Source organism: Aspergillus japonicus, assembly GCF_003184785.1.
Source record: "Aspergillus japonicus CBS 114.51 unplaced genomic scaffold BO86scaffold_46, whole genome shotgun sequence".
Taxonomy (NCBI): domain Eukaryota; kingdom Fungi; phylum Ascomycota; class Eurotiomycetes; order Eurotiales; family Aspergillaceae; genus Aspergillus; species Aspergillus japonicus.
In genome coordinates this window covers 112,983-135,137 of record NW_020291683.1, presented here as the reverse complement: position 1 = coordinate 135,137, position 22,155 = coordinate 112,983, and the positions used below count along the sequence as shown (strand labels likewise).

Here is a 22,155-nt window from a genome sequence, read left to right as displayed (position 1 = left end):
CAGTTATGGGCTGAATTGCGGCATCAATGGTAGCATGGACGCGGAAAAGGCAATGCTGGAGAAGTTGCGGATCCTCCCTATCGGGTCTTTGCTGATGATCAGTGAGTGCACGACCCAATTTCAAAATAGAGGTACAACATTAACAATCAGAATTGAAAGACAACTAGGAAATCAAGACAACTTTTTGAAAGGGTGATGGTGGGTTGAAAGAGAGATGGCCCAAGCGAATTCTAGAGATTAAAGTAGAGGAACAATAGAAAATAAAAAAGATAAAAATAAAAAAAAATTATTAGAGAAAAAAATACCAACGGAAAAAAAAGAGGGTTCGATGTCGTGCGGCGCACTTTTGCATCATAGCCACCCCATTTTTTTTTCAAGTCTAAAAAGACAAGACGCCCACAAGGCCGTCAAAATATGAAATGAACAACTAAAGTGGAAAATGAAAGGGAAAACTGTCTAGGAAAAGATCCTCTGCAAGTCAACGAACTGGTCGATGGGTCTCTCGATCCGTCCGCGTCCACAAAACGGGCTAACTTATAATAACGGTAAATAATAATAAATCCAATCCACCCACACACAAATAAACGGGCACCTCGGAGCAAGAAATTGATCCGGCATATCAAATGGAGCCTCTCACTTACCTTGTATAAACAGTACAATCAGTCAGATGTGCGAAGTACTCGGGGGAGTAAGCAGATCTGTGAAAGCAGGAGTGCTTTGGACAGTCGCGAGACGTTTTGTGACGAGGTCGAATGTCGAGGCCAAGTAGAGATTAAGAAGTTAGGGAGAGGGTTGCTTTTGGTGCTCCTTTTTTTTTGTTCGAGGGACCGAACAGTCAGTCCACCGCACGGTGCGGTGACAGCCACTTAAATGATCTGGCGGAATACTCTCAACGGACAATTGGTACTCTGGTTGGTGGGCCAGACAGGTGTCAAAAAGTTAACGAGACTCCACTATCAACAAAAGTTTCGAAGGGACGAAAGAGGAAGATTCACGGTCTCTCTCGACCTTCAGCTGGAGTTATATGATGTCGTTCAGGGAGTGACAAGGTCTAGAGTCGTTCCTTGTCAGACCCATGCTAAGGGGCGGTGGGCGAGGATTAAGAGCTCGCAGGGTTCCCTTTCGTGGCCCTGCTCGGTTCCAGGGACTTTTGTTCGACGGATCTAAGGCATCACTGCCAGCGTCGTTGAGCATGACGACGATATGATGAACAAGACCCAGCCTGAATTGAGCATGAGAGGTATGGTTGGGCATCGCTTCAATCCTTCTTCTTTTCTTTTTTTCTCCAGCCCTATGCGACTGACGATGATGTCGTGGTATACCTACAGTACCTCAATGCTGGTCCTATCATCATTATTAAGACCAAGGCTAAGTGTGATTGGGCCCTGTGGGTGTCCTGAGCACTGACTTAAGTAGAGAGGGAAAGCTGTTCACGGTGATCACCGTTGCCGCGGTCGTTGTTTAAATAAATCTTTCGCTTGTTTCTCATTGCTTTTTTCCCGTTTCATCTCAATCCTCCGAAGGAAGGACAAAATTGTCTGTCCTCGCGTGACGATATCGGTGAGACCTTATCGCGCTGGTCACCAACCATAGCGAAATCAATGCAGAATATACAGGCCATTGGCATTTCTTGTCAGCAGCGATTTACAGTCGTGGAGGATACGCGAGACTACGGTCAAGCAACCGTCGGTTCCCTGGGCTTTCCTTTGGGGGGTTCCAGATCGAGCGGGATGCTTCAGACCACGGCAAATGTTCGACCGGGATTCTAGATGGTTGCTATTTGTATCGGGAGCATGTGAGTCACTGAGCGGTGAGTTGGGAGGCGACAAGGGGGTAAATGTGAAACCGGCCGGTAGTGGTGACATTTTCGTACTGAGAATCCGGGGAGACACGAGATGTACACAAGCTTGTCTTGAACCTTAAAGAACCGCGGGTAGCAAGCACGACAACCCCGGACGCAAGAAACCTAATCAGGTACAGTACCTCGACGGAGTGTGACGGAGGAGAACCAGTGACCAGGGACGCGGATGGGGATGAAGACTCGCAGGCGGCAGAGACACCAGACATCTATTCGGGTGGACAGTCCTTAAAGTGCGCAAAGTGCACACAATTCTTACCCCGAGAGTCAGACGGCGGACCAGTCGGAGTATCTGCGTCGTGCCGCGTCGAACCATCCTCGGGCGAAGGGGAGATCCGGGACGTTGTAACGTGCAGCTCATTTGCACCGGTAATTCCTCCGTGGTCAGTGGCAGGTCTTGGCGCTGGGTGGTTATGGTGTGGTGAGGACAGCAAAGTCAATAGATAGAAGCAAACTTTGTCGCTGGAAATGTCAGACATGGTCTGATCATGAGCAGCTTGCCTGAATGAGCAGTAGTCAGTGCCCAGGAACAAGTCGAGTGTAAGTAAAGTGTAGAGTGTAAGTTAAACTCACTGAGTACAGAGTACGGAGCACGGAGTACTCCAATACTTGCTGTACGGATCGGCTGATTATTGCCTGCGAGTGGCTGACTAAGTATCGAATACAACTTACTTCCTCGGCCCATCACGGGATCGGATGCGGTCTTTTCCCCCCACCATGGCACGTGACCGTCTTCCCCCGGGAATCGCTGAGAGTCTCCGCAACAACTTTCCCCGAAGGAGTCATTCACTGCTGCTGCTGCTGGTTGTCCAGCCCAGTCCGCGTCCAGAGCTTACTTAGTACTTACTTCCCTCTGCCCGCATCTTTCCTTTCCCTCCCTCGCTCTCTCTCTCTCTCTCTTTTCCCCTCCCCTCCCATCTTTCTTCTTCTCTTCTTTCCTTCTTTCCTTCTTCCCCCTTTCCCCATACTACTCGTGTGCTCACCTTCTCGAAAAAGTTTCATAATTTTCCATTGGGCTCTTGTGTCTATCAATTCAAGTCACTTTCTCACACTGAGATCCCACTCCGGGGCTTCTTACCGCCCGCCGTTCCGGAGCTCGCCTGCGAGACGGAGGGGACTCCCCCAACCTCGGTAGTTCCTCCTTACAGCCCTCTGCATTCGTCCCAACTCTGATTTTACTGACATCCATTTCTCCTGCCTAGCCTTTGATTTGCGAGAGTTTTGTTTCTCATCACATTGGTTTTGACCAGCGCAAATCCAGGCCGTCCGGCCTGATACCCTCAACATCATGTGGAAGCCGTCGGAGAGACTGATGGACACCATCAGACACTATGCCAGCTTCCCAGCGACCGGCGTCTCTCTCCGACAAATGGTTCAATTTGGAGATAGACCATCAGTCGGTATGTGTTGAGGTGCTTGCGCACTTTGAGATTCTGTTTCATCCCATATGACGCTGGGGAGATGACCGACATCGGCTAATCTCGTGATCGCTACCCGCATACAGGCACTTTGTTCCGAGCGTCACAATTCCTCTCAGAAGAACTGCCCATTCGCCTCGCCCACCGTGTCCAGGATCTTGGAGAACTTCCCGATGGACTTAGTGAAATGCCCTCAATCAAAAAAGTTCAAGACTGGTACGCACAATCGTTCGAGGTATGACTCACCCACCGCCCGGCCGGGGTTATGTCCGCCGGAGTTGTCGCTGACGTCCCCGGCAGGAAATCATTACGCTGCCGCGACCCACCCTCACCCAGGAAGTTAAGGCCCGCCTGCTGCGCCCGGGAAAGCTTAACGGCGGGACCTCGAGGATCCTCTCGGAAGTCACGCAGAACCCCAGCATTCGCGAAGGACAGTATCGATCCTCCCCGTCCTCCACGTCAAACGGCAATGGAAATGGCAAGGCTGCGGCTGCTCGAAGATACTATGCACCATCCGATGATCAAGGAAATTGGCCACCGGAGCTGAACGACTACAACGAGCGATTTGCACAGACACTCAAGGAAATCAAGCGAAGACACGACAGCGTCGTGACCACCGTGGCCCAGGGTATTCTCGAATGGAAACGAAAGCGCCAGCGCCTGCAAATCGACTCGACCGTGCAATCCTTCCTCGATCGGTTTTACATGTCAAGGATCGGCATACGAATGTTGATTGGACAGCATATCGCATTGACTGAACAGACTCACGTAAAACATCCGCACTACGTCGGAATAATCTGTACCAAGACAAATGTGCGGGAGATAGCCCTCGAGGCGATCGAAAACGCCCGTTTCGTCTGCCAGGATTACTACGGATTGTTCGACGCCCCCAAGGTGCAGCTTGTGTGCAAAGAGGACCTGAACTTCATGTATGTGCCAGGACATCTGTCGCATATGCTCTTTGAGACTCTGAAGAACTCCTTGCGCGCGGTGGTGGAGGCCAATGGTGTGGACAAGGACACCTTCCCCGTCACCAAGGTCATCATTGCGGAAGGAAAGGAAGATATCACAATCAAGATTTCCGACGAAGGTGGTGGCATCCCTCGTTCTGCCATTCCCCTGGTCTGGACGTATATGTACACGACCGTCGAGCAAACCCCAAGTCTGGACCCAGATTTCGACAAGAGCGACTTCAAGGCTCCCATGGCCGGGTTCGGCTACGGTCTTCCGATCAGTCGTTTGTATGCTCGGTACTTTGGTGGCGATCTGAAGTTGATCAGCATGGAGGGGTGAGTAGCGAGCCTTTGTGGCAGGAAATTCAAGAAGCACGATGACTAACAGCTCTCACAGATACGGGACGGACGTCTACCTCCACCTGAACCGACTCTCCTCGAGCTCGGAACCCCTGCAATGACAATTACCAGTCATGAGGGATGGTCGTGTCCGGTTCTCTACTTCCCACAGACTGCATCCTTTCTACTCGGAACCGGATCCATCACCATCACCATCCCAAGGATTGACGCCTATGAATATCGAACGTGCCCGTGCGCGGATGCGCACGCGGGAAGTCTCCGAGCGAAAGCAAGTAGGCGATGCTGCGAGTCTGCTGAACGCTGAAAAGCGCAGATAAGCGACTTCTTGTTCCTACTGACGATGGATCCTTTTATTAAGCCGTGTGCGCTGTGCGGGAACCAGACACCATGATTTTGGACTGACGATCTGCTACTAAGCAGACCGTTGGCATTCCTCCAATTGGAAATGCCATACACAGCCAAAAGAATGATTGAGACGAGAAACCAAAAAGGAAAAAAAAATTGCAATTGAGATGTTGAGACATCTTTATGTCAACCCCCATTGAGATGAAGGGTTGAACTTATCACGCCGTCAAGGGAAAAAAGAACGGTTTTGATCTACTTAGATACCCCCCCTTGCCATGTTTGGAAACTAGCCGGATTGTGGGTATACTTTAGATGGTGTCCACCACACCACCACCATCCTTTTTCTGTCTTGTTTAGCTCTGGGCTCGATTCTGATTCTGTTTTTGTGTTCACATCGCGTGTATAGTACTTTTTATGGACTGATGGAAATTATGGGGTACGGTTTTTTTGTTTTCACGGCCAGCCAATGTATATGAGGCACTTTTTTTTTTTTTTAACTTTGTTGTCCTTCGGGGCGAATCGGATAAGGAGATCTTTCGACATGCGTCTTTTTCTTTAGACTTGTCTTGAGCTTTCAGGCTCTGTGACCCTGTAAGAGAACTGGTGTTTATGGTATGGTATCCAATGCCCTCGTATAGCTGACTACTGGTGTTCAGTTTGAAGTAGCAGGAGAGAATCCCCAAGGAGTGACGACCTAGTACTTGCAGTTACGTAAGAGAAGCTCCAAAAATCGAGGCCGCCGCACCAGCACCACCCACCAAGCCCCTCCGCGCGCGCCCTCTCTCCCGCTCCCTCTCCCGCTGCGACCGCCCCTTGATGCCCCTCCGCTGCCTGTCGGGCGTCGACCCCGCCGTTGCCGCCACACTACTACTATTACTCGTCGTCCCCGCCTTCGTCCTCCCGGCGGGTGACGATACCGAGGACCCTGCCGCCGCCGGAGACCCCCGATTCGTGCCACTCCCACCACCTCCACCACCAGCCCCGAAGCGCTCCGCTCCGCCCCCCGGCGGCGGCCGCCTCCACCCCGCCTCATCCGTCTCATACACCTCCTCGACCTGCCGCGGAACAATCAACCCCGTCGTCGTGATGGGCCCGCCGATCCCGACCCCGATCCGCAACCGCCTATCATCTTCATCGTAGTCTCCGCCCGACGGAGTAGCGGGCGATGCGCCAGCCGCCGCCGCCGCCGCCGGCGACGCGGTCCCGGATCTCGATGCTCCTCCCCCGGACACGGACCCCAACCGCATCGGATGCTGGATGACGAAGCGGTCGCCCTGGAGGCTGGCGGCGGTGTCGGGGTCCTCGGGGCTGAGGAGTTTGGCGAGGAAGCGGCGGCGGGTTTGGGGGATGGACTTTTTGGAGGGGGGGGTCGAGGTCAGCAAAGAGGAGTTTGTTTGGGGAGGGGTATTTGGGGATTTTGGGGGGGGAAGGGCATACCTCTTGGGCGGCGAGGGCCTGCACGGTGAGGAGTTCGCGGTCCAGGAGGACGCAGAGGGCGGCGTGGCGTTCTTCGCGGATGCGGCTGCGGAGCCTTTTGTCTTGTTCGAGGGAGGTTTGGTAGTGTGTGTTTGTGGTTGTGGGTCTGTTTGCGTTGGGGTTCATGGTGGTGGTGGTGGTGGTTTCTGTGGCTGTGGTCGCGTCGCCGAGTGTGGTGCCGTTTGTGGTGGGGAACTGGTGCAGGGGGTTGATTGTTGGTCCTGTTTGATAGTCAGTGTCTATGTCGGGGTGGAAGGAAGAAGGGGGCCGTACGGTTCTGCGTCCGTTGCAGCTGGGATAACTGCTGCTGCGCTAATACATGCGCCGGCAGGCGGTGCGTACTGCTGACCATGGAGTCGGAGGTGGAGGTGGAGGTGTCGGAGTTGTACGGCTGATCATCCCGCTCCTCGTCGTCGAGGATGATGGGGTCGTCGTGATCGTGGCCGTGGCTGTGGCCGTGGCCTGAAGGCACGCCGTGGATGCTAGGGTGGAACATGTTGCTCCCAACGCGTTCCTTCGGAGAAAGCTTGATGAGAATGAGGTCACAATATGGGGAATTGTGTATCGCTGCGAGTCTTGCGATGGAATGCGCTTCTCAGGCGCCAGGGTCGTTCACTATCGAGTGGCCGGTTTGCGTAGTTGGGTGGGACGTTTGAAGTCGGCTTTGGGGCAAATAGAGATTATACAAGAGAGAGCGCGCGAGGAGCCAGCAGATACTAATTGCGGGCGTCGGATATGCGATATAAGGTGGGGTAGCGATAGAGCGAGGCGGCAGATGTCTAGGTTCGAACCTGACCAGCAGGATGATCGGTTGGGATGGACGAGTCGGAGTCGGGAGGGCGGGCAGTGGTTTGAATGTGGGGGGCGGCGGAGATGATGCGGTGGTGGTGGTCGACGACTCTGTTGTGCTTGTTTGCACTGCGGCGGTACTGTTGTACTGTGCAAATTCAACGTCATCGACCGACCGCCTTCTAGGCTCGGCTTGTTTACCGAACAACTATAAGTTACCCGACTAAGCAGTCGTCTTCTACCCTTCTTTGTGTTTGTGTTGTATGAGGCTATCAGATAGGGAGAGCTGTGGTCCGCTCTGCAAAGGGCTTTCTTGCAAGAAAGTCCGCAGAGCTGCCTGGAAAAGCCTGGAAGGACGGGGATTCAATCCTGCGAGCTGGGCTGCTTCATCTCTTCTCTGCAGCGCTGCTAAGCATATGACACATTAGCGAACTCCGATGTTCGAAACTGCTTGATGGATTCAGAACTCCACGTGCAAAGGATAAGTTCCATCCCGATCAACTCTCGCAGGCACAGTAACCATATTCGGTAGTTCCTCATTAGTGGTAGTCTGATTCGTACTATGCTATGGTCTAACAAAAGGTATTTTTTCCTTGCCGCTCTCCACCCCTAAGCTCTCAACGTCTCGTTGAGTCTCTCCTCTCCACCTCGAAAGAAAATGAGACCCCTCATAATGAGAACCATATCCACACCCTCACACAAACCAAGATAAAGAGGACAATAAATCAATCTGCAGAAGTATGCCAGCATGCGGGATTGATTAGATGACAGAATTGTTCGAAGAAAAAAATCAACTGCGATGGGGTGAAGTAGAAAGGAGAAAGTACATCGGAAATATCTCTAAGAAGAAAGATGCGAATATGAAAGTGAAAACCGCCCCTCCAAGACCTATACCACACACACACGCGCGCGTGCGCGTCTCTCCTCTAAACGCCAGGAAAACAACAATGCCGCTAAACAGAAATGACTCATGACACCCTCAACGAAGTGCCGCTGATATCTGGACCTTTGCGTCCGCGTGGCCAAAAAAAAAAAAACAAAGGCCCAGGTCGACAAGGCGGGCTTGGTGAGAAATGATAAGTGATCGTATTACTCGAAAGTTCGTGGCGAGTTTAACGTCGAAACCGTCTAACATCCATGCATCAAGGTATTTTTGGGCCATTCATAACCGGCGCCGTCCCTGTGAGATGTGAGCATACATGAACAAGAAAAAAAGGTGGGGATTCATACCAAGTGGTTTTGTTTACATTGCGGTAAGCTTCCGGGTGTCTGGCAATGTAGTCTGTGGTCTCGTAGCCGGGAGGATCACAGGTGACGCTGGTGTGCTCGGGGTCCTGGTAAATCCGAATATAGTCGAATCGCAAGTAGCCGGGCAAGTAGCTCTTGATGCTCTCGTCGATTGGGGCAAAGTTCCAGGCCATGCCCAAGTTCATGACGATCGACAACGGCTCCACGGGGACCAGTCTTTGCCCGACGTTGCCATTGGGTCCAATGGCGCGACCGTCCAGAGTCCATGTCTTGTCCTGCCCAACAAACCAGGTGATGTCGCCTGTAGCACCAGGGGTGTATTCAAAGGCGTAGACCTGGTATTCGGAGCCATTGTACCAGTCGTTGTTGAGGTTGGTGAGGCCCGACATAGCCTGCTGATACGGGCCTCCGCGGTAAGAGTTGATCTGCGTGATCGTTGGATCATAGACAGCGGTGAAATCTGCGACAGGGTCAGAGAGATATGCGGAAGGTCACGGAGCGAACTCACCATAATCAGGCATATACCAAATATCGAACGGCGCCATCTGCAGACTCTGAGACACGGAGCCGATATATGCATTTTGATCACCATTCAAGGCAATGACATTGGCTTCGAGCACGTCAATCTCAGGTGCGCCACGCGATTTCCCTGGGGAAGGATGATCCGCGCCAGCGCACGTGCATGCGGGGAGACGCATCCCCGGCAGGAAGTTGATACCGTCCGGCGAGCTTTGGTTAGGGGTGATGCCGGCGTCGCATTCGTCGTGGTAGCTGTACGGCCACATGCCTTCAGTTGTGGCAGCATAACCAGGTCGACCTAGGTTCCCCATGGCCCAAAAGCCGGGCCAGAAACCGGATACATCACCGGAGCCGGGAAGTGAGATACTCGCCTCTAAACGACCACCGGAGAAGCACAACTTGTTCCAGCTTTGCATCATGCCAGACCGATATGAGACGTTGTGGTTAGCGAAGGCATCAAACCGAATCTCAAGGTTTCCATCTCTCGTCGTGACTGCATCCGGGTCATACCACTATGCGCGAAGTCAGTTACCACGATGAGGTTCCACAGCCGACAAACAAGCCCGTACCTCCAAGTCCTGCGTGACACCATACCACAGGTCAACTGCTTGAAAGTAGGCATCATCGTCGTCGTAGAATGTTCGGCCCGGAGTGTTGAATTCATCCGAAAACTGCATTGCGAAAAATCAGCCACAATTCCAAAGACCAAGCCCGCGGTATGCTGGCTGATTCCGCCCCCTTTTGGGACAAGCAACCGCATCCTTACCACTAACTGCCATTCCTTGCCATCCGCCGTGGTCTTGCTCATGGCTGACTTTGGGGTTTCCGGGTCTATCAAGCCGGTCCGAATATTGGCCAGCATCGGCTGCTGGCCGACCTCGAGACACAGGGGATCAGTTTCATGACATGATGGTCTGGACGGTTTTCTGAAGCTCTCTACCGCCGACCTGGAAAGAAGAAAAGATAATCAGCATTCATTTTCCGTACAGAACAAAAATTCCCCAGATCAAACTAGATTGCATCCATACATGACAGGGTAGCCGATAAACAACACCAAGAAGCCTATAGTGATCAGGATCAACCCCCCAACATTTGCAATCCCGCGCCTGTTCCATATGTCGCACTCTTGATCGTCGTTCGGGTTGGGTTCGTGCAGGTAGTCATCCTTTTCGACATCCTCGGGGAACAACAGCAGTCCCTCCATGGGCATGATGTTGTACTTCTCCGACACCGTCTGCGTGTTCACATCCACCTCATCGCTTCCGGCGCGTGACGGGGACCGTAGATCTTCGAAGGGGGTATACACATACCCGCGGGTGTCCGCGCTGGCACCCTCGGAGCTCCAACTCGTGCGCCGCGACGACCGCGTCGACAGCTCCGTCGACCGCATGCTGTCCATCTCCTCCTGGTGGCCGCGGTAGGGCCGCGGCGGGATCAGGAACTCGGTCGACTCCTGCGGTGTCGGCGACCCCCACATCGTCGTTTGCAACGTGCCCTCGGAGGGAGACTGTACCATCCCCGGCGTCAGTGCCCGTCCAATGTGCGGGTGTGGCACCGATGCATAGGGATCATCGGAGTCGCCGAACGGGTCTTGACGTCCTGAATTGAGTCGGATGTGAGGAGTTCCGCGTCCCGTGGAGTGAAAGGACATAATGGTGTGATATGGCGTTCTGTTCCAATCCCAGCAACCCTTCCTTGCTGTTCTCAGTTGCTGTTGATTCACTGTCTCCCGCAAGCACAAGATTTGACACCGATCTGTTAATCCACCGTCAGGCCTGTTGAATTCCAGAACTGGTCGACTTGGGGCGATTGGGATCTGCAGGCTTCTTGACTGGAGAACAGCCTGGCTTGTGTTATGGTCCCGCACTCGCAGCAGAGACTAGACCTCCATAAATCACGAAGCAACCTTCTCGACACTGTTGTCCACCGTGGTTGGGTTGATGATAGGTTACGCGGTAATGACTGTAGTCGAGGCAAGGGCGACGTAAAGAGGGACAGTTGACGCGTGGTGAATTGTAAAAGAGACTGAAACCAATCCAGACGAAACAGTGCACCCAATGTTCACAGACAAGGCCGCAGTGGCTGCGACGACATGAAGATACGCGCGCGCTGGTAAAGGATTGGCAGGCTGACCCAGGCTAGAGGTGAGTGATGTTAAAGAAGGGTTGAACGAGGGCTGTCGCGCGCAGACAGCGTGGAAAGAAAGAGAATGGAAGCGAGCGTCGGAGGGGACATGCAAAAGAATGGTACAGGGAGACCAAAACAGGCCTTTGGAGGGGGGGGGGGGGGGAGAGGGCGCGAATGGAGGTTGGTTGGAAGCAATGCGGCCCGTCGCCCAAAGGGGGGTGTGGTGTGGGAACAGCGCGATGAGTAAAGACTGCAATGGAGTCAAAAGAGGAAGAAGAGAAAGAGAGAAAGATGAGGACAAGAACATGGATACAGAGAGATCAAGGCCATTTCCCAAATTATTTCCATGCAATAATAGCAACTGTTACATAGATGGTCAACTAATATTACGGGACCCTGGCACTGCAGGTACAGTACATAGTCATACAGACAGACACTGCACATTGACTTGACTGCCCGAGGGGAGAGTTTGATCCAAACACAGAACATGATGGAAGTGCAGGCAGGCATCCGCTGATCAAGGGACAGCAACTGTCTTGGCCGAAGAATGCTTCAATCCTGAACCCTGTGCACCCATTGGGTTCCTGCAGTGTGGAGCCTATCGGCCAAATGGTAGGTTGTTTGCGACGCAAGAGTCAAAAAGTAACTATGTGGGCAGTGGCGCCTGCATGAGAGTCGAGCATCGAAGAGTTATACTTGGATCTGATCGACTCTGCTGCCAGGAACCATGTGATGGAGAACCACTTGTGCATGGCTAGCGTGCAGCCTCATTGCCCTAGTTTGACAAGCAGCAGCAGTAGCTAGCAGTAACAGCATGGATTGCACCTGAACGAGGTGATTCTCCTTCTTTCTCGCACCAGACCTTGAATAAACAGATAATCACCCAGCAAGTGACAGCAACAAGGAGGTGAATGTTGAGGAAGAATTTGGTTGCCGGCGAGAGTCAAGAATGACGGCCTTGGATCCATGGAATCTGGAGATTGCTTGGGGTGGGCCGAGACTAGTCTGTTTTAAGTATCGCCGGACCAGGTTGGAACTGTTGAAACTGTACAATTAGAACACTAGCGTCGATCTTTCTTACCGTATCGTATCATACCGTGCACACCCAGAAAAACAACCCCCCCCCCCCCCCCCAAGAAATTCTGGCATTCCTACTCTTCGACTGCAACAACCACATTCCATTGACCCGTTCACCATTGTTGCCTTGTCGGGGGGAATCCGTCCTGTCGTCTATACCACTATATAAATAGAGCGACTGAGTCTACCTATCTCGACGGTCTGGAACAGTATGGAGCACAGTACATCCTGACCTCAGTAATTTCCTTCGTACCATACATAAACTCAGTACTTGGTACTCTCGCCCGCATCGGCCAAGGTCCCGTCCGTAACTTTGTTGTCCCAGTCCCCTGTAGGCTGTTAACTTAGTTAGCCTCCCCTATTCTAGCAGTGATCCAGAAGGTCGAGGTACGGAGTATGGAGTAGCTAGAGAAGATCCCGCACAGACAACGGCAACCCTTCGGCGCACTGCTCGCCTGCTTCCCCCTGAGATTGAATATCGTTCCCCAAGCTATAACAAGTGGCTGGTGGATCGTGTTCCTCAACTGACAGAGTTCAAGGGCAAGAAACTGCTTGACATGCTTCATCGCCACTTCATAGGGCCATTTCCAAACAACTCTCAGCATCATGGATAGATAGAACCACCGTAATACCTACTGAGTCGCGAAGTGTAGGGCAGCAAGTTCGTCCCCAAACCAGCCTCGGCAATCCAAGGAGCTCGAACCCCAATCATGACTCAGGCATCATCAACAAACCTTAACAACCTGATCAAGATCAATAGACCGAAGCATCCTTTTCAAGAACAACAATATAGAGTTACCACCACATTGAAGATCGACTATTCCCAACAACTAGTTCCATCCTGCGATGACGACGCCCTGATGCTAAATCTAAGAGATTTGGATAGATCAGATCTCACAATGATCGATAAGTTGAAAGGCTGCCTGGATTGATGATCCAGGAAGATCGGTCAATCACCGACCGACTGAGGGCGTCCGCATCCTAGTTTGCCCTTCCTCCTGCCTCCTCCTCTTCGTCGTTCTGATAGCTACTACCCACCAAGCCAATCATTTAGCCTCAACCATGACCAGATTGAATATGAGCACACCTTCTGAGACAACTGAGGGAGGGAGTCTAGAACCCCTTTTTCTGGCTGTGTACTCGGTTATTCTACTTTGTTGAGAATGAAGTATAAGTGGTCAGTGCGGGAAGGATATAGGTACCTATGGGAAATGGCTGTACAGCACCACTGTCGACTGACTCGGTATACCTTGGACTGACATCTATGGTAAAGGACTGAGACACAGATACCGGTAGTTCTTCGGACGTTCGGAAAGTAGAATTGGAGTGAGGTAATGTTTTGTTGTATGGGCGACTCGAAATATATAATGAGGCAGATAGCTAGACGTTAATGTAGGAAAAGTGCCTATAAGATTACAAGGGACTGTTGTGTCTCTTTTACCCGGCCTGATACGTACCTGCTATGACTCTCAAATATATAAAAGGCATCCCAATGTCGCATATAGCATCAGCAACCATGATATGAAGTAGAATGTCGTATATTTGTGGCAGAGAATTTGCAGTTCTTCCCACTGATCGTGAGATAGTCACCAGAATCCAACAAACCGTCTCCAATCGACAACTTAATAAACACTTACCACGAAGCTTCCCAGCATAGGAATATATCCTCCCATACGGCCGCACCTTATCAAAATACTACAAGCCTACAGCATACTACCACCAACCCAAGAACCAATCCTCCCATTCCACCAAACGTCCCACACCCCACATCCTCATCCCCTTCAACATAGTCGAAAGAAGATCACACGATATCATTACCTCATAAACCAATATACACAACTATGAAAACAACAAAGGACCAAAAAAAAAAAAAAATCCTAAGACTCAATCGCCTTAGCCCTCAACCCCACAAGCAAGCCCCCCTCCGCATCCAACGCCAACACATAATACTCGACCCGCGCGCTGCCGACCTCCACCCGGTAGACCTTGACGTCAACGTCCGTCTCCTGCACGCCGGGCTCCCCGCCGCCGGACGCCTGGCTGGCGGCCGCGCGCACCGCGCGCAGGGCCGACGCGTACTGGTTCCTGGGGTCGAAGGACGCCGGGGAGAGGGTCTCGATGGCGGCGGCGAGGTCGTCGGATGAGGCGATGAGGTTGGAGAAGTTTGCTGTTTTTGGGGGAAGCGTTGTTAGTTTGGACTTTTCTTTTTTGATGGTTTTCTTTGCCAAGGGGGCCAACGACGTACAAGCATCAGGCCACACGCCCCGATTGGCGCCGTCCCATTTCAGCGCGACCGGCTCGAAAGGCTCGTCGGTTTCGGAGATGTAGAACGCATCCACCGAGGTCAGAGGGCCGGGGATGCTGACGCCCGTGTGCACGGTTTCGGTGCGCGCGGCACGGTCCTGGCTGCTGGTGCTGCTGCTCGTCTGCTGGTTGCTGCGGGCGGTGTCGAGATCCGCGTTGGCTTTGTTTAGGAAGGACATGTAGGCGTCGTCGGAGGACATGGTGCGGATTGTGGTGGTGGTGGTGGTGGTGGTGGCTGTTGTCGTCGTTGGGGATCGGGTGGCGATACGGGCGGGGTTTCTGGACAGTGAAACAAGGGGGTTGGTCGGAAGGTGAATGGATTGAGGTATGCACTGATGATGATAGAGAGAAGTGCGAGGCCGGGATAGTATGCTCAGTTGGTTTGGCTGTTGGTGGGGAGAAGAAGAGTGAACGGTAGCACGCGTGGGCAAGGCGGAAGAAGAAAGTGATGAAGCCCAACGGGAGATACGATCAATGACGCAATTGCCGCGGCTGCTGGGCGGCCACCGTCGTAGAGGGACGCTCATCATCTGATCGACTAGCCCCAGGAAGGAGGGAGTTTCTCGGCAGAAGATAATGAGGACTAGGTTCGAAATGGGTTTCTAGCAGGTACGGGAGTTTAGGTGGTAGCATGTCAAGATGGGGATGTCGGGGTGTCGGGCTTGTTCCTGCGGATGGCAAGCTTTTCTTTTTCACGCTCAAACCAACGGTGCACTATGCGTCAAAATATGCTTATACCCCTTTAGCCATCGTAGTGATCGATACTATATTTCTCATTTTTTACATTACAGAACACGCATGATTCCAATCATTTTGGGCATAAATTAACTTCTCATAATGTTGACGTCCGACTACGTAAACTAGACCAAAGGGGAAGGCCGGACTAACTTTCCAGTCATGGGAGCAGACTTGAAAGGTATTCGCTTTTTATTGAAAGAAAATATAATTCGCACTACTCCATCCCGAAATGTCCCTAAACACCCTAAGCAGAGGTAGCAAGGTCCTTCTTGAGGGTACCCAGGAAGGCGCGCTTCTCCTCGGGGGTCTGGAAAGCACCGTGTCCGAACTTGGACGAGGTGTCGATCCACTTGAGCTCGACCTTCTCGGTGGCACGACGGTTGGTCTGGGGGTAGAGGGTCTTACGGAGGGTCATGACACGCTTCTTGACACCAGGGACGGAACCCTTGAGGAGAAGGAAGTCGTTCTTGACCTCACCGTAGCGGACGAAACCACCAAGACTGCAGAAAGTGAATTAGCGAATTTGTCACCAGACACCAAATACACAGGGTAACTTACGGAGTGATCTGCTTCTTGGAGATATCGAACTCGGTGGAGGCGTTACCCTCATCGGAGCCCTTGCCAACACGGAAGACCTTGTGGTTGCAAGAGGTACGGTGGTGGTAACCCATCTGACCGGCACGGGCAACAGTCCACTGGACGTGGCTAGGGTGCCAGGCACCGATACAGGCGACCTTACGCAGACCCTTGTGAGTCTTACGGGGAAGCTTCTTGGTGCCCCAACGGCTGGTGACACCCTGGAAACCGTGACCCTTGGTGACGGCGATGACATCGATCATCTCGTCCTTCTCGAAGATGCTGTCGATCTCGATGGGCTTCTCGAACAGGTTGCGGGCGAAGTCAACCTTGTCGGCAACGGAGCCACCGTTGACCTGGATCTCCATAAGGTGGGCCTTCTTCTGCTTGAGAGGGGTCTTGCGGATCTGAGTGTGGGCGAGGACACGGACGACAGTGCAGTACTTCTTGACGCGCTCGAGCTCGCGGGTGATGGAGGCACCGCTCTCCTCGGCGTGCTTCTTGGTGTACTTGGTGAAGGCCTTCTTCTTGCTCTTGTACCAGTTCTTGTAGAAGCGACGCTTGACCTCGTCGCTCAAGTGCTCAGCCCAGACGGTGGTGAGAGAGCGGAGACCACGGGGAGTCTCGATGTAACCGACAACACCGACAGCGACAAGCTAGAGATGAGAAACATGTGAGTGGTTGCTCGAATCGGGAGAGCGGTCGCCCAAGCAGGGCCCAGAAAAATATTTTCCGCCTTGGTGGTCGGGGTCGGTTCACGTACAGGAGGAGTCTCGATAACGGTAGCAGCCTCAACAATCTCCTTCTTGTGCATCTTGGCACCGGGGCGGTCGAGGTCACGGACAACAGTGGTCATACCGGCCTTGTAACCCATGGAGGCGGTCAAGTGGACGGGCTTCTTGGGGTCATCCTTGGGGAAGCTGTCGCGAAGAGAAAAAATTTCAGTTTACTGCCTCCCAAATCGCGATTGCGAAGGAATTTTCTTTTCCATCATCGAGAGACTGACCTCTTAACCTTTCCACGGTGTCTGGCGGCGCGCTTGCGAGGCAAGTAGGCGAGGGAGCCTGTAGCGACCTGTGTCAGTACCCAGTCCACGCAAGAAAAAATTCATATCCCAACGTCGAGCGAGTGGTGAAAAGCAAAGGTTGACGAACCGTGCCGAGGCGCTTCGAACTTCCGGTGACTCCTGAGAATTAAAATCCATCAGCGACCTGAATCATATCGAGCTGAACGTGCCTGTATCACCGGTAAGGGCGACTTACATCTTGACCCTGTTGTCGTTAGTCGTCGAAGTGGTGAGTGAGAGTGTCTATCTCCGTCTGAATTTGGCGGAAGTCGTATTTTGCACGCTTAACGAATTGTGGGCTGATCTAAGCGAACTCTTGGCGTCGGCTTCCGGATCGGGTTAAGCGATGGATGGGCCCGACCGCTTACTGCCTCAGGCAAACATCTGCTTGCAACCAACTCAGTGTTTGCTCCCACCGCCACCCATGAATGGAGAATTCAATGGCACACAAACCACTCTTTTTCTCATCCGAGTTAAATTCTCGTCCATGTGTCTCCAGTCGGTGGGACCTTCCCCCCCTCCCACCGTGGACTCCCCCCTTTCTTTCCTCTTCGGGTTTTCTCCCTCCAAAAGCATGCTCGGTCATGATCTGCCCGGATGTGTCATCTTCCCCCCCCCCCCCCCCAAAAACATTTTGCAACGGCACATGCTTTAGTGGGCCACACGGTCGCATGCTTAGGAAATCTATACCACCTCGCATTCTTTTCCAATCCCAATCTCAATGTGATACTATTACGTAGTTCTCCACGCTTGAATGCATGGTCACGCTTGGCATGTTGTACATCTACTGTCCGAACCTCAAGCCTGTTTCTAACCACCTGCTGTATTGCTATGATGTGGTATAGGTCTTCTGCACTGACCATCCTCCTGCTATACAATAGACTGAACTTGCCTCAATTGGCACCCGCTACAATCAAGAACCCTAGACCGACTACTAGACAGTATGTTTAAACGGAGAATGCGTTACTGAAGGGCTAAGATAGTAGACACTCAATACAGAAACCGAAGACCATAAATAACCGTCCCATGAATTGCCAAGACTACAATACAAACAAGCTCTCGTGATAAAACAGCGGGCGAACAGAGTGGCCAAAGAAGATTGGAGAAAAGATATATAGACGAAACCAAGGAAAGGGGGGAAAGGAAGGGTAACGAGGGTAGAGAGGCATCTCATAGTAGAATTAATCGTTGCGAACGCTGGTTCCTGATTTGGGCGTCATATTACAGCAGTCATTACTCCCTGGAGGGGCATGCATGCAAAGGACATCACATCACCGAGCTCTAAGCTGCAGGAGTAGACTCGGGTTTCGCTTGGGCGGGCTGGGACCCACTGGCCAGGACGCCATTGCTGCTGTTGTTGGCGCTAGCGGAAGGGCTTCCCTTGACAGCAGCAGAGGCTCTCTTCTCATCATCGCCGTCATCATCGTAGTTTTCATCCACGTCCATTTTGCGTGCCGCGGGTTCGTGGGCCGGGGCCTGTTCACTGCGAGCTGGCTCCTCCTTGACAGGAACGGTAGTAGACGGCGGGCCAGGCTGGGGCCCGTTGGAAACCGCAGCCGGTGTTTCGGACATGGGAGGGAGACTAGGGCCACCGGACGGGTGGGGGGGCATATGCTGGATGGACGGCAGCGTTTGAGGGTGGTGAGCCGCCTCAGATGGGTGATAGTTTTCATTGACTCTGCGTTGGTCCTCACGACGAGCCTCCGAGGAGCTACGGCGCTGCATCTCTCCAGGGGAAGGCATGCGGTTGGGAGGAGTGACGCGGCGGGTCATCTGTTCGTCCAGGCGAGCACGGCTCTCCTCGCTGGCGATCTTTTTGGCAGGCCCAGGTTCGGAGTCCCATTCTCTACCACGCTTCATAGCAGAGCCAGGACGATCCTCACGCTCGCGGGCAGCCGCTTCTGCGGCGCTGATGGCAGAGGCAGGCGGAGGCGCGCCACTTGCAATGCCGGTGCCACTAGGTGGCACGGTGGGGCCGTGATGGTACTGTTGGTGTGGGTAGGTCGATCCAGGCGAGGATGGCCGTTCGTCACGAAGGGGCCTGATTTCCGTGGGCGGAGTGAAAGGGCGATGGTAAGGAGGCAAGGTACCGCCAGGAGTAGGAGCACCATTTGCAGCACCAGGAGCGGGAGGTGCCGCGGGAGCTGGGGGCAATGGTCCGCGTGTTGCGGAAGAGAAGGCAGCAGAGGCGCCAGGAGTGCGATCAGAAGCAGGAACATTAGGGTTGGCGAGCTGAGGAAGGGTGTGTCCAGGCCCATAGACGTTGGGGCCGCCGGGCAGAGTGGTCTTGGGAGAGCGAACGGCCGGCTGAGGACGCACGGCATCGGGAAACACTCTGCCTGGCTCCTGTCGCGGGCTCGGTTGCTGAAGGGAGCTAGGAGCACGGAGAGCATCACGGTGATCGAATCCGTTGGCGGCTTGGGCTTGAACCTGAGACTGGACTTCGTTGATGCCACGGTTCCAGTCAGCGATCTGTCTCGGGGGGGCGGGAGCCTGCGGGGGTGGACCACCGGTGGGGGCTGGTGCACCCCATTGAGGCGCCGGAGGGGCTCCAACACCGGGTGCTTGATACGCTTGTGGGTGAACGTCCTGGGGCTGAGGAGCCGGGCCGTTGCTCTGGCCAGAACCTGACAGCTGGCTCTGGAGGAGTTGCAAGCGGGCCTTGATGTGAACGTTGGTCGGATCCAGGTCAGCAGCGCGACCGTAGGCATCAAGTGCATCCGCAATCTGGTTGTTGCATGACTCATACTAGCGGCGAGGTTAGCATTTGACACTGATAACACCCGAAGTACTGTGACCTACCAGAGTTCCCAGATCGTACCACACCTCCGAAATGTATGGGTTTAAGCGGATTGCACGAGAATAAGCATCCAACGCATCACGGTACTGGTTGATCTGATAATACAGGACACCAATGGAGCACCAGAAAGTCGGGTTGCGTCCGTCGCGGTAGACTGCCTGTTGATAAGCTTCATACGCCTTTGGGTACTTGGCTTGAGACATGTAGCAGCGACCCAACAGATACCAACTCTGCGCATCGGTGTTGTCTATTGAATATTATGTCAGCGTCAAATTGCGACTGGACGAAAGGCGCGATGCTTACCTGCGCTGACGGATTTCTCCAAATATTCAATCGCTTTCTCCTGACTAGCATAGTTGTTGCTTTGCTGATGGTAGAGCCATCCCAACTGTTGCAGGACCTTGGCATGATTGGGGTCCCGGTCGAGGACCCGTCTGTAGGCTTGCTGCGCGGCATCGAACTGTGGCTGGATTAGCTGCAAATCATTCGCTGTATGATTGTCAAAACTTACATCTTTCTGCTGTTCATGAACGTGACCAATCTGGAACCAGATATCCTCTTCCGTCAACGGACGGGGAGGGTCTGTCACAATGTATTTGAAGCACTAAGAATCATAATTAGTACGAGATTCATGAAGTCCACGCCATTGGCACGTTATCTGCAAGATACATACCTCCAGACTCTGGTTGAACTTCTGCTGCTGCTTGTATATTATGCCCAACCTGAAGTAAATTTCGTTGGCCTTTTCAAAATCGGGCGCCATGCGCATGACTTGGGAGAAGGCTTCTTCGGCGTGATCCAGGGAGCCATAGCGATCATAAAGAATACCAATTCCATACCACAACTTGGGCTCCTGCTTTTCATCAGTATTTCTAGATGTATGATCAACATCATTCAACCCGTTACTGACCTTAGGATCACGGAGGTGATAGAGCGCTTGTTGGTAGGAAGTGTATGCCTCCTGCAAGTTGTCCATCATCAGATGACAATGACCTTATCGAATTCCGAGTCAGCGATAGATCAGACACTAGACAGGTTATACGTACCCAGACTGCCCCATGTTTCGCCACTGGTGGGATCCAGCTTAAGGATGTTTTGCAGGTACTCGATCGCCTTGGGAAACTGCTCTTTTGTGCGTAATATACAAGAAATCGCATTCATCGCGGGGATCGACCACTGATTGTGTCGCAGCGCTTGTTCGAAAGCATTCATGGCACCATCAAGATCGCCCATCAATTCAGTGAGCGCTCCTTTAGGCAGACAGTTAGCAATAGTCCAGCAGAGACGGCGGCCAACACGGTGGCCCTACAACATCAATGCCATTAAGGATCTACGTACCGATTTGTAGCCAGACTTGTTCATTCAGAGCAGCAATCTTCTGCGCAGTAGTCAAGGGCGGGCCCTTCTGGCTCTGGGATTGCAAGGGAAGGTGACCATTGACCTGCGGATGAGCTGCGAGATGGCCATGGTGAGGGGTCACACCCCCCGTAGGAGATGGCTGTGTGTGGGCCATTATGTTGATACAGGATTAAGCCGAGACGCGACACAACCGAGTGATGCGGATCCTGACTCTTTATGCTCCCATGCACTTTGCGACACGATGATGCAACGAGCGCTTGTGTTACGACGAGGTCGCACAATCCAGATACAGGCGGTCGCGCAAAGTAGACTTGACCACCTTGAATCGAAACGCGACGGGAGCCCGAAACGATTCACGCAAGACGGTTACTGCCCAGGCGAAATCCAACCCACGTCGCGAAGGCGGAAGGAGGCGATGGGACAACGCGGAATGGGCCGCGGCGTTGTCAAGCTCGAAAATATACGGAGATGCAAGCGCTAAAGGACTTGCACGATCAATCAAGCCCAACACTGCAGCTGGGGGTTCTGTATATGATGGATGGTGAACCGCGGGTAAAGAAGTTGACAGGAACGCGGCAAAGCAAAAAGGGTCGAACGGCAGAACTGAACAACAACTGGGGCGATGAAGCCAAATGACACAAGCAAGGGATAGTGAGAGGAAAAGTCGGGAAAGGGAGAGAAGAGAATTGAGGAATTAGTAGGGGGGGGGTGGGAAATGACAAAAGTGAGTTTAATTGGCAGGGGGAGGGCGAGCCAAAACGAAAGGGAAAAGGAGGAGAAGAGGGAAAGGAAGAGAAGAGAGAGAGAGAGAGAGAGAGAGAGAGGAAGAGAGAAGAAGAGGAAGAGGGAAGGTCGAGGGGCTGGTGGTAGAGAGCGAGAAACGCCAAGGCACGCTAGTGGTTGTGCAGCTCTGAAGCAGTCAACGAAACCCAAGGAAAGCACGGAAAAGCTGAGATGGCGGTCGTCCGGCGCCAAGCCGAAGACAGGCAGCTCGACCTCCAGGAACGGCCTAGCGGGTGGGGACAATCTGGAGTCGTGTCCGCGGGTATTTACAGTTAATATTTTCCGGGCGCCGAACTTCAGTTTGGGTCTGGGGGCGTTGCATTCGTCCCAGCAGCAGCAGAAGCAGCAGCAGCAGCAGC

General features: G+C 53.0%; 8 protein-coding genes across 8 annotated transcripts; 2 read left to right on the top strand and 6 right to left on the bottom strand.

Annotated features, from left to right (window-relative positions):
* Positions 1–2,484: 2,484 nt before the first annotated feature.
* On the top strand, positions 2,485–3,039 carry BO86DRAFT_343464 (uncharacterized protein; the record flags this gene model as incomplete). Its single annotated transcript, XM_025669148.1, has 1 exon — positions 2,485–3,039. A coding segment is annotated over one exon (509 nt), but the record flags the coding sequence as incomplete, so codon positions are not given.
* On the top strand, positions 2,810–4,816 carry BO86DRAFT_153616 (PDK/BCKDK family protein kinase). Its single transcript, XM_025666343.1, has 5 exons — positions 2,810–2,989; positions 3,061–3,258; positions 3,363–3,511; positions 3,577–4,565; positions 4,627–4,816. The coding sequence occupies exons 2-5, from the start codon at positions 3,147–3,149 to the stop codon at positions 4,688–4,690; spliced, it is 1,314 nt and encodes a 437-aa protein (XP_025525276.1). The 5' UTR covers positions 2,810–2,989; positions 3,061–3,146; the 3' UTR covers positions 4,691–4,816.
* A 701-nt stretch (positions 4,817–5,517) lies between these two features.
* Positions 5,518–6,766, bottom strand: BO86DRAFT_153601 (uncharacterized protein). Its single transcript, XM_025666342.1, has 2 exons — positions 6,372–6,766; positions 5,518–6,286 (listed from the first exon to the last, which is right to left on the bottom strand). Exons 1-2 carry the CDS (start codon positions 6,534–6,536, stop codon positions 5,642–5,644), a joined length of 810 nt encoding a protein of 269 aa, XP_025525275.1. The 5' UTR covers positions 6,537–6,766; the 3' UTR covers positions 5,518–5,641.
* Positions 6,767–8,327: 1,561 nt separating this feature from the next.
* On the bottom strand, positions 8,328–10,617 carry BO86DRAFT_381335 (SKN1/KRE6 family beta-glucan synthesis-associated protein; the record flags this gene model as incomplete). Its single annotated transcript, XM_025670762.1, has 6 exons — positions 8,328–8,379; positions 8,430–8,907; positions 8,956–9,478; positions 9,536–9,637; positions 9,733–9,913; positions 9,995–10,617. 6 exons carry the CDS (start codon positions 10,615–10,617, stop codon positions 8,328–8,330), a joined length of 1,959 nt encoding a protein of 652 aa, XP_025525274.1.
* Positions 10,618–10,765: 148 nt separating this feature from the next.
* BO86DRAFT_153583 (uncharacterized protein) lies at positions 10,766–11,634 on the bottom strand. Its single transcript, XM_025666341.1, has one exon. It carries the CDS (start codon positions 11,398–11,400, stop codon positions 10,915–10,917), a length of 486 nt encoding a protein of 161 aa, XP_025525273.1. The 5' UTR covers positions 11,401–11,634; the 3' UTR covers positions 10,766–10,914.
* A 2,413-nt stretch (positions 11,635–14,047) lies between these two features.
* Positions 14,048–14,674, bottom strand: BO86DRAFT_381334 (uncharacterized protein; the record flags this gene model as incomplete). The annotated part of the gene is made up of 2 exons (XM_025670761.1): positions 14,048–14,337; positions 14,416–14,674. The coding sequence occupies 2 exons, from the start codon at positions 14,672–14,674 to the stop codon at positions 14,048–14,050; spliced, it is 549 nt and encodes a 182-aa protein (XP_025525272.1).
* Positions 14,675–15,273: 599 nt separating this feature from the next.
* rpL3 (60S ribosomal protein uL3) lies at positions 15,274–17,100 on the bottom strand. Its single transcript, XM_025672525.1, has 6 exons — positions 17,051–17,100; positions 16,943–16,974; positions 16,795–16,852; positions 16,552–16,708; positions 15,771–16,444; positions 15,274–15,712 (listed from the first exon to the last, which is right to left on the bottom strand). Coding segments are annotated over exons 1-6 (1,179 nt in total). The 5' UTR covers positions 17,053–17,100; the 3' UTR covers positions 15,274–15,456.
* Positions 17,101–17,970: 870 nt separating this feature from the next.
* On the bottom strand, positions 17,971–21,337 carry cyc8 (putative transcriptional corepressor Cyc8). The gene is made up of 8 exons (XM_025666340.1): positions 20,993–21,337; positions 20,701–20,904; positions 20,565–20,647; positions 20,328–20,507; positions 20,166–20,258; positions 19,958–20,114; positions 19,657–19,901; positions 17,971–19,602 (listed from the first exon to the last, which is right to left on the bottom strand). The coding sequence occupies exons 1-8, from the start codon at positions 21,165–21,167 to the stop codon at positions 18,136–18,138; spliced, it is 2,604 nt and encodes an 867-aa protein (XP_025525270.1). The 5' UTR covers positions 21,168–21,337; the 3' UTR covers positions 17,971–18,135.
* Between the last annotated feature and the right edge of the window lie 818 nt (positions 21,338–22,155).

Bases quoted from the DNA above. Each gene is read 5' to 3' on its own strand.
- BO86DRAFT_153583 (XM_025666341.1), bottom strand. From the start codon at position 11,400: ATGTTCTTGTCCTCATCTTTCTCTCTTTCTCTTCTTCCTCTTTTGACT.
- rpL3 (XM_025672525.1), bottom strand. The intron at 16,853-16,942 runs GTTCGTCAACCT...AGGTCGCTACAG, and splicing joins GTTCGAAGCGCCTCGGCACG to GCTCCCTCGCCTACTTGCCT. The intron at 16,709-16,794 runs GTCAGTCTCTCG...TCTTCGCGACAG, and splicing joins CACCGTGGAAAGGTTAAGAG to CTTCCCCAAGGATGACCCCA.
- cyc8 (XM_025666340.1), bottom strand. From the start codon at position 21,167: ATGGCCCACACACAGCCATCTCCTACGGGGGGTGTGACCCCTCACCAT. The intron at 20,115-20,165 runs GTAAGTTTTGAC...ATCCAGCCACAG, and splicing joins TTCATGAACAGCAGAAAGAT to TTCGATGCCGCGCAGCAAGC. The intron at 19,902-19,957 runs GTAAGCATCGCG...AATATTCAATAG, and splicing joins GGAGAAATCCGTCAGCGCAG to ACAACACCGATGCGCAGAGT.
- BO86DRAFT_153601 (XM_025666342.1), bottom strand. From the start codon at position 6,536: ATGAACCCCAACGCAAACAGACCCACAACCACAAACACACACTACCAA. The intron at 6,287-6,371 runs GTATGCCCTTCC...CCCTCCAAAAAG, and splicing joins AGGCCCTCGCCGCCCAAGAG to TCCATCCCCCAAACCCGCCG.
- BO86DRAFT_153616 (XM_025666343.1), top strand. From the start codon at position 3,147: ATGTGGAAGCCGTCGGAGAGACTGATGGACACCATCAGACACTATGCC. The intron at 3,512-3,576 runs GTATGACTCACC...CGTCCCCGGCAG, and splicing joins GGTACGCACAATCGTTCGAG to GAAATCATTACGCTGCCGCG. The intron at 4,566-4,626 runs GTGAGTAGCGAG...CAGCTCTCACAG, and splicing joins AAGTTGATCAGCATGGAGGG to ATACGGGACGGACGTCTACC.